Source organism: Ptychodera flava, chromosome 1, assembly GCF_041260155.1.
Source record: "Ptychodera flava strain L36383 chromosome 1, AS_Pfla_20210202, whole genome shotgun sequence".
Lineage (NCBI taxonomy): Eukaryota > Metazoa > Hemichordata > Enteropneusta > Ptychoderidae > Ptychodera > Ptychodera flava.
The window spans coordinates 44,553,336-44,562,525 of NC_091928.1; the positions used below are offsets into that span (position 1 = coordinate 44,553,336).

The window sequence follows — 9,190 nt, forward strand, 5'->3', positions numbered from 1 at the left end:
ATACATGTGTAATCAATGCAAACAATACAGTCCAAGTGATTTGGTTTAGATTAGCCATTGTCCATTACATTACAATAGTTTGTGGCTAAATTTTTCCCCCTTCTGCTTATGTAAGTTCACCATATCCTGTTTTAGATTGTTGATCCTATTGAGTCCCATCTCTTTTTCTTAAGTCACTTTCACACATATCAAGGCTGATACTTAGATTCCACGCTTGACCTTATGCTGGAGCAGTAACAAACCAGTTCAAATAACTTTCATTTATGTCCAAACAATTTGACTTTTTGACAAACTTCACATTTATGGCAAATAATAAACACTAAGGAGGCACAAAGGACGTCGGTGCCCCCGGGCCCCATTTTGTTAAGTGTGTGCATGAATATTGTAAAGGTCACTTATGATATTATTCTAACAGTTTGAGAATGAATATAATCAATATAATGCCATATATATTATAACAGTGGAATTGTATTATGATATATTTTCTTACTGATATGCATATTAATTGGAGAATGAAACACCATACAATTTAGCTTATGTGCAGTCAATTTTGTACAAAAAGTTAGCATTTTTGTCAAAAATCCTAAAGCTCTAAAGGTACAAGTGCAAGTTAGCTAATATTTGATGGTAGTTTTTATTAGGTCATATTTGGTTTTGTATATAACTACTAAAAAGAGCTTATATGATGAGTCGGTGGCATCTGTATGTCAGTATATTTGTGGGTATGTATGTGCGGATGTATGTCCATCACACACAAAGGCTCCCATAGCGCCAGAGCTACCATCTCAGTATTGGGTGTACAGGTAGATGCAGGGGTTGAGATGTGAATTTGTTCAAATGAACACATCAGTGTCAAAAATGTGCAAATGAGGTAAGAAAAAGTGAAATCCTGCAAATGTGCAGGTGTGATGACATGCCAGCAAGAAACAGGCCAACTCCACTGATCTTGAGTCATTTCCTGTCATTGTTTATGAACTGTTACATATTAACAGACCTGCTGAAACCATAGACAGTAGAGGGGGGGGGGGGGGGAAGACCGTCTATACTCAAACTAAGAGGGGCTTGTTTCTGCTATGCATGTTGCTAAAGTTGTCCTCCAGTACCTAAAGTTTCAGACCTTAAGTACTTTTGTCATTCTTGTTTTTCTGGTTGTACTGTGCAGAAATCATTGTCATAACATCAACGTAGAATTTTCCTCCACTGAACAGATAGAAACAACATTTTGTTGGTCATTGGTCACCCATACTGGTATATACCAATTCTGATCAAATTTGAGCGACACCGTATAATTGCGGTTTTTGTTTTCTCTGGTTGAATGCGAATTTCTAAATTTGGCAAATGTTGTAGATAGGTGTCTTAATAAAGATGCCAACATCTGATTTTGTTCTGGAGAATTTGATGTGATCACACATATCGAAAGAGGTCAAATTAATGCTTAAAATCTTCAGTTCAAAAACTGCTTGGACGTTTTAGCTTTTTAGCTGGTATTGAAGTGTCCTTTGCTGGCAATTAGGATGGAACTCATTAGTCACGGTTTTCTTTTTTCCTTCATTTGTAATTTCTACCATTATACTTGTATAATAAAAATATTCCCATTTTTAGCACAATTGTACTATTATGTTTCAGTTCGTGGTATTGGCATCACTAAGTGTTTGTCTGTGTCTGTGTGTGTAAACAACTTAAACACAAAAACCACTGGATCGGTTGCATTGTAATTTGGTAGGGAAGTTACTTATGGTGTCTAGTTGGGAGATTGTTCAAATGAAAATGGTCAAACAACAGGTGTGTGATTTGGGTTAAAAAACATGGTTTTCTGCCTTTTCAAACTCGAAAAAATACTCTGTCTTTTCTTGTTACCTCGAATTCCTCGACAATTTAAAGTGATCACTTTAAAGGCAGGCAGGCATATACGTAAAGTATGAGAAAATAGACCAAAGGTATTGTTACCGTGCCATCAGAACAACAAGAGAACAAGAGACAAAAAACAAAAACAAAAAACAGACACAACATTGACGAAAACGGAAAAACGGCAGAAAAAGAAACGAGGTGCAAAGCAAAAGCAAAGCCCAAAAACAAAAGGAAAAGGAAAAAACACCCATTTCAGCAAACATGTGGACGTAAGACTTATTTGTCACCAATATCGTTAAAACGAACTAATTTCGAGTCTTTGGTTTTCTTTACAAAGGATATGCCGTTATGAGTCCACGCACTGTACCATTTCCTTTCTTCAACGAAAGTTCTTGCATGGTGAAAGATTTCAGCATTTTTCTTGGTCAAATTTTCATTGATGTACACAGTTTTTGAACTTGGATGAAGTCCGATTCTTTCAGTTTTCACCTTCCTCAGCTTTATTCTTGCGCGATACAGCTTCCCACTGACGTTGCACGACTTGAATTTGGCGATGATAACAGGCAGTCCTTGTGATTTCCGTTTGATCGGATGACAGATGTCAATGTCGGCTTCCGTTATGTCCAAATCCAAAACTTTGGAAATCTTCAAGGTGGCTTCTGTTGCTGCTTCCGCAGATTGTTCTGACAAGCTGACTCCGCTTATTTCAACTGCGTATTTCCTACCGTATTGCTCCAGGTTGTTCATAGCTTCAGCGGTGTCACTCGTAACTTTGGCGGCCACTTCCATGCCATTTTCAAGCGCCATGATCTTTTCTTCATGGCGTCTTATGGTTTCTTCCATCAAACCAAGGGACTTATGTAAGTCTTGTATTTCAGTGCGCAATTCACTGATAGTGGCTTCAAATTTTTCTGACAACTTCGTGTACAAGTCTTCGTTCGACATCTCACGAGTCGTCGCCATCTTGTCACTATTGTCTTTGTACTCACTAGAATGTTCAGTTGACGACGTATCAGTGGATTTTCTCTTCCTCTTACTTTTTCTTGTCATAATAAGTACTTACATCTCCACATACGGCATCTTTGTTCTTTCTCTGGAGACAAATTTTCTTGTTCCAGGCGGATTGGATGAAAAAGACGCTCACAAAGAAGGAGCACCAAAAATGCGTGTGCTCACCATGGCAGGTCAGAGCGCCCTCTTATTGACGCAGCCATAACATCTTATCAATGATTAGCAGATAATTTGTTAATGGACACTTTGTGGACAGTTCCATATGACCCTTACTCATACAAGGTCAAGTTTATGGTGTGGGTACTCAAGTTGTGGAAAGAATTTGTGGGGGTTACGATCGATACGAAGACTGACAGATATGCTGTGTGGGCTGATGAATATGTGAGGTAGGCCGGCACCTGTTGTATAAAGTTGACAGATTTATAAACTCTGTTTCGTAGTGAGGGGGTCGGTTGCTGTGGACATGTCTGTTAGAACCATGTACATGTCTGTCAGTGCGAGTATCACAGAAGTCCTTTTAAGTATCACAGAAGTTTTTTTTGTGTAACACCGAGGGGACTAAAAAAACAGGATGACGTCTCCCCCTCCCCAGTCCAGATCTCGAGAAAATAATTTTGAGTTTATACAAACATGACCAGATGACATTTCATCTTGAAAACGTTGTCTCCAAAATATCAAAGTCATATTCCCCGTTTGAAACCTTGCGGCCAACTTTCACGGCCATGCCAAAGTTTTCGGAACTGCGCGCGCAAACGGCTTGCTCTTTGACCTTGGTAAAGGTCAAAGGACATTTCATTCTCATATAATAATAATAATAATAATATTTTTATTGCTTGCTTGTAAATATAGGATTTAAATCACATTTGTGGCAATAAAAGTGTGATACAAAAATAAGTTAAAATTTTCTTCAATAAAGATAAAGTATTACAGTATAATAATATTAGCTAATAATAAATATAACTAGGTATTTCTTTGTTTATATAAAGTAAAAATATAATCTGCAAGTTGTTCATTAAAAGATAACTCTTGTTTTGTTAGTAGAGAAATAAGCTGATTTTCAGTATTGTCATTTGGAAAATTGATTTTACTGAAAAAGTTCTTTCTTTGGACTTTGTATTTCTGACAGACTAATAAAAAGTGTGTTTCATCTTCAATACTGTTCGTGTTACACTAATTGCAGTATCTTTCAGTAATTGGGGTTTTTGGAACAGTGTGTCTCCCTTTTTCAATTGCTAGATCATGATTGCTAATGCGAAGTTTGGTGAGTAATTTTCTTTTCTCACCTTTTAACTGTGTTAAGTAGGGTTCTAATAGCGGAGCAAGCTGAGTTACGTACATACAGTGCGTGACGGCGTGGTGTGGCGTAGTGGTCAACCCCCGTGGAGAGAAAAGGCCTTTTAAGTTTCAGCGAATGGGACTCGGAAGCGTTATAAGCTTTAGCTTCCTGGTTAACATGATCCCACCAAGCCAGTAATCTCCGATGTGTGTGGAAAAACTATGGCGAGAGCAGAAGACAGGTTACACATTTTGTGGCCACCTCATCCCCATATAAATTATTGACGCAGCGGGAGCGACATGCTCATGAGAAACTGGTTAATTCCCATTTGGACAACCTTTTTTTCCGTCAATCACAAAAAAGCAACAGTGGGGTGTTTTACACGATATAAATAGTTTTATGGTCTGTAGTTGACATGGTGTGTGCCGTGAAAGTGACGTTTCCTGTTTTTGAAACTTCCCGCAGAAATTTGATACGCAAAGCTTGTCTGACTGCAGGGTTCGTCGTCTGGAAATCTCGACTAGAATTTTGCCATAATTTCGTAGATGTCAAACAAGACAGCGAAGTCGGACACACCTACATCCATCATCAAGTGTCAAAATTGTACGGATTGTTATTTATAAAGGGCTAGTGATTTTACCGCCAGCTTGGTGCTGTAAATTAGTAAAGTGTGTTTTCAAAATGGCTGCGCTAGGTGGTCAGGGTCACCAGTGACTACTTGGGTTTTTGTATTGTTCTTTCCTTTTTCACAAAATAGTTTCGTGACCTGATCAAATGCGGCTGCAGGGTAGTTATATTGTTCTTTCCTCATTCACAAAATAGTTTCGTGACCTGATCAAATGTGGCTGCATGGTTGTCATCTTGATCTTTCCTCATTCATATTTTAACTCTATGCCACCATTGCAGGCATGAAGTGTTCAGAGTGTGGATATAACTGCCATGACAAGTGTCAGAATCTCGTACCTAAGCAATGTGGTAAAGTGAAAATCAGGCGCGAATCATCATTCAGACAATCACAGACATCCATGGAAGATGTAATCCGAGTTACACCACAGTCAACACCGATGATTTCAGGAGGTGGGTGTCACTCATTTGCTAGAAATATGAGTTTGAAATTACCATCATTTTCATCTATTAGAATAGATCATGTCAGATGCTTACCAATATGGTATGAATAATGTCATGTATGAAAATATGACAAAATAAGTAGTCATTTTCGACCTTGATTTAGGCATACTTCTAGAATACTTCTAATCTTTCAACAATGATGACTGTAGCTTTTAAAGGATTTTCTACAGACAGTTGTTAATTTCAGACATGCTTGTACTCAATTATGTGTTTCCCAAGAAGTCGGCCTTTATCATAAGTTGTCATTTTTCTCCTATCTAGGTCAAACAACACCAACCTATTATGATCACTCATGGCAATCAGCTCAGGTTAGTGAAACAAGGACCCATGAGGGATATCTTTGGAAGAGGGGTGCACTTCTGAAGGGATGGAAACAACGCTGGTTTGTATTGGATTCCACCAAACACCAGGTCAGTTGACTTTGTGACTACTAGCATGATACATTGCTTCCTTTCACACTTTAAGTGTTCTTATATATGGTCACTGTCTAAGCTGACAATATTTACAATATGACAGTAAAAACATTAAAGAGTAAATTTTAATGTCAGTGATTGAGCTGCCACTATTACAAACTTTTTCCAATAATCTAAGTCAAATAAGAGTTAGGTCAATGCAATAAATATCTGTATCATTTACACACATAGACATTAACGTCAATGTTAATTCAATAATAAAAAATTTCACAAAGAAGGCCACATAATTCCAGGTTGTTAACCTGAAACAAAAGCTCAACTGCATTTCTTTAGACTTTATGAATGCCAAAGTATGTTGCCTTCTTTTTATAACTCTTGAAAATTCAAGTTTCACAGGACTTTCACATATGACATGATCCATCGGAGCGCTGGTTACTGACTGGCAATTTGCTTCCTATAGTACTTCATCTTCCTGTACCATGCCTATGTCATGCCATACATTATTCTCTACATTATACATTAACCTCTCACAGACTTCTCTGTTCTTCACTCTCAGCTGCGATACTATGAATCCAAGGAAGACACGCACTGCAAGGGTTTCATTGATTTGTCCAAATCGAATCTTTGCAACTCTCTGCTGTAGCACTTCCTGGTGCTCCAAAGAAAGCTGAAGAAAAAGCCTTCTTTGACGTGAGTATGCAAATATTGACCTTTGACCTGATGTTACTTCTCAAGATGACATTCAGTTGGATGAATGACATAAAATTGTAATAGATACACAAAGGTTTATATCCTACTAAGATGAGCGTCGAAATACAACAGATTCCGTAGTACCGATGGAATTGATCCAATGGCCAAGTTCTGTTTATTGTTCCTTTGTATCGTCAATAATTTGCCATGTTGATTAATTAAATAATGCAAAGTGTTCTTAACTTGCTCATTGTCATGATAAACTGACAATTGCCTCTTCTCTCATAGGAAAGAAACATGAATTATGTATGACATCTAGTTTGTAGACACTGGGGGTTTTGTAATAGCCATTGGACTTGACAATGTCTGTACAAACTATACAGGGTACGTTGTTGGATTAGTATCAAAATATAGTTTCAAACTTCACTCCTTATTATCCCAAACTTCTTGTTCCTCCAACAGTTAAAGACAATTCGAAGAGTTTACAAAGACCATGCAGACGAGTGGATCAACAAGATTCAAGAATGCCTCTGAAGATGTGGTGCTATTCCCATGCTGACTAAGCCGACTAATACACAGATGTGGAAGGGCAAATGCGTGTGTCTTCAACCACATGACAAATACCTTTCCATTTGATTTGGTAATATGCAAATTACCTGCATATTACCTGCATATTATCACAAGTGCATCTGTACATATCTTTACAGAGCATGGTTTAAATCGTGACAAGACATACTGAATTTTTTACAAATATGTTTGTCGGTCAGAAGTAAGCTATATGCACTACCTTTTCCCCTTCAACCAAGATGTGTACTTTGAACTTTTTCCTTTCAACTGTGACCTGAACTGTCGCCTTTTCTCTATCCAAATGTAAAAACCCAGGCATTGCTAACTTGCATATGCCTTATATGATTACCGTTGACGAGACTTACCATGCTGTTGTCATGGTGACGGCTGTTGCTATAGCTCCAAGTCGGTAAGGGTGTTATACCAAAGCAATGGTGGTTGTTAATTTAGATCAAATGGGGTGCCAAGACTTTCCTAAGTTTGGTCTGTGGTACTTTTTATGGAAAAGAAGAAGAAAAGGTCCCTTAGTTTATACCCTATGCTTGCCACTATGTAGCAGAATTGTGAAGAAAATGAACTTTTTTAAAACTTATTACACAAATGCCAAGGCTGAACATTAAAGTGCAATGTTAGATATTGTTGGTCTTGTCAAGTTTTTCAAACTTCTTGTCTGTTTAATTTCAAAGACATTGTAAATTGTTAATGAACTGGTATAGCAAAGAATATTCAATAGAATTAGAATCACAAGTTTTGACACAAAAGGCAATGTACTAGAGTCTATCACACCTGCAAGAAAGTGGACTTGTCCCATTGATATTAAAATGAGGGATATTCCATTCAGATGTCAGGGGTTCATTGAGTAAGTTTCTAGACATAGGTTTTTAAGTTATACACAAACTAGAGGAAGTTTTGTTTTTCTTTGAAGCCGAAGAATGTAATGTAAAAGGACAAATTTATGTGAATTCAGCATTTTGTTAATTTTTACATAAGTTTTCAGTGTTTTAGACAGCTTGAAGTGAAGTTGTTTCTGTTCCAAATTTGTTCCTTTAGGAAAAAGATTTAGAAATTTTGTGCCTGTGAGGCATAACCGTAGGCCTCTTTATTAGCCAAATGTATTTCTAAATATTTCCAAATTTTATTCGGTTATATATGCATGATAGAGTGACTGAACATCTGTTTTCTACATTGGTAATAGAATTCATCACATACAGGGCTAGTTGTTGAATGACTGTAGGTGTAAAATGTTGATCAGCATCAGATTAATGTAAAATCCCAGATGAACCAACTTCAAAGAGCATTTTTGTAATCACATTGCAATTTGAAATAATAGAATATCATGATGCAAATGAATTATGTGTGGTAACATGGCAACTTTTAAAACGCATACCACAAAGCAAATGAATTGTTTACGAAACTTACAACCTTTACAAATGTCCAAATATACTTGCCAAAATACGCCACCAGCAGTTTACACAACTGTGAGCAAGTCTTTGGTAATGCATGTAAAGTAATAGCAATGCAAACATTACATGGTAAAACAGTTAAAAATGTTAAAAAAGTCGGCTAGAAACTTTCGTCAATAAAAATACCTGCATACTTCTGTATGCTTTATTTCCAAGATGTATAATACCATACATTTGGCTCTTGCCCAGGATGAGAAACAAGTAATTCCTCTGTCACAAATATTAGGATGAGGGAGAGTGCTGTTACTTTTGCAAGAATCAAGGAAAATTTTCAAGTAAATTCGAAAAAATGAATGAATGAATGGATGGATGCGTCCGAGGTTGACAAATAACACTGAAATTTTTCAGAATTTGTGCAACGTCATTCTACTAATAACCATCGTGCTTTGTGACTGTCCACATTTGGCAAGATCATCCTTACAAGTTGCAACCAAAGAGGGCGCTATTCCGAAATGCAATCTGCAGTGCCACTGGTTTGCTTCAGTGTCAACATGAAGAAAAGAATCTGTACCCCATTTCCAAGTAGGGTAATGAAATTCATTGGCAACTTTACAGAAGCGTAAGAACTTACCAGGGCTGTTTTGATCAGAACATGTTATATTGACTTGCCGTTGAGAAGTTTAGGCTATTTTTAACTTTGTTTCCGAAACCAGATGAAAGGGCAATGAAAGGCTAGAGATAGAATGTTGGAAACGTACTCATATTAATAGTATTTTGACTGCTCACCCCTGTTTGCACGTGTAGAGACCAAATTTTTGTAGAGAGAGCAATACGTCTGTACCAAAATTTGATGA

The 9,190-nt window shown here is 37.2% G+C and overlaps 2 protein-coding genes across 2 annotated transcripts; one reads left to right on the forward strand and one right to left on the reverse strand.

Moving 5' to 3' along the window:
- Nucleotides 1-2,124: 2,124 nt before the first annotated feature.
- On the reverse strand, nucleotides 2,125-2,898 carry LOC139145096 (tropomyosin-like). The gene has a single exon (XM_070716049.1). It carries the CDS (start codon nucleotides 2,896-2,898, stop codon nucleotides 2,125-2,127), a length of 774 nt encoding a protein of 257 aa, XP_070572150.1.
- A 1,761-nt stretch (nucleotides 2,899-4,659) lies between these two features.
- LOC139138817 (myotubularin-related protein 13-like) lies at nucleotides 4,660-8,952 on the forward strand. Its single transcript, XM_070707360.1, has 4 exons — nucleotides 4,660-5,212; nucleotides 5,525-5,673; nucleotides 6,233-6,366; nucleotides 6,829-8,952. Exons 1-3 carry the CDS (start codon nucleotides 5,044-5,046, stop codon nucleotides 6,317-6,319), a joined length of 405 nt encoding a protein of 134 aa, XP_070563461.1. The 5' UTR covers nucleotides 4,660-5,043; the 3' UTR covers nucleotides 6,320-6,366; nucleotides 6,829-8,952.
- The last annotated feature ends 238 nt before the right edge of the window (nucleotides 8,953-9,190 follow it).

Bases quoted from the DNA above. Each gene is read 5' to 3' on its own strand.
- LOC139145096 (XM_070716049.1), bottom strand. From the start codon at position 2,898: ATGACAAGAAAAAGTAAGAGGAAGAGAAAATCCACTGATACGTCGTCA.
- LOC139138817 (XM_070707360.1), top strand. From the start codon at position 5,044: ATGAAGTGTTCAGAGTGTGGATATAACTGCCATGACAAGTGTCAGAAT. The intron at 5,213-5,524 runs GTGGGTGTCACT...TCTCCTATCTAG, and splicing joins AACACCGATGATTTCAGGAG to GTCAAACAACACCAACCTAT. The intron at 5,674-6,232 runs GTCAGTTGACTT...CTTCACTCTCAG, and splicing joins TGGATTCCACCAAACACCAG to CTGCGATACTATGAATCCAA.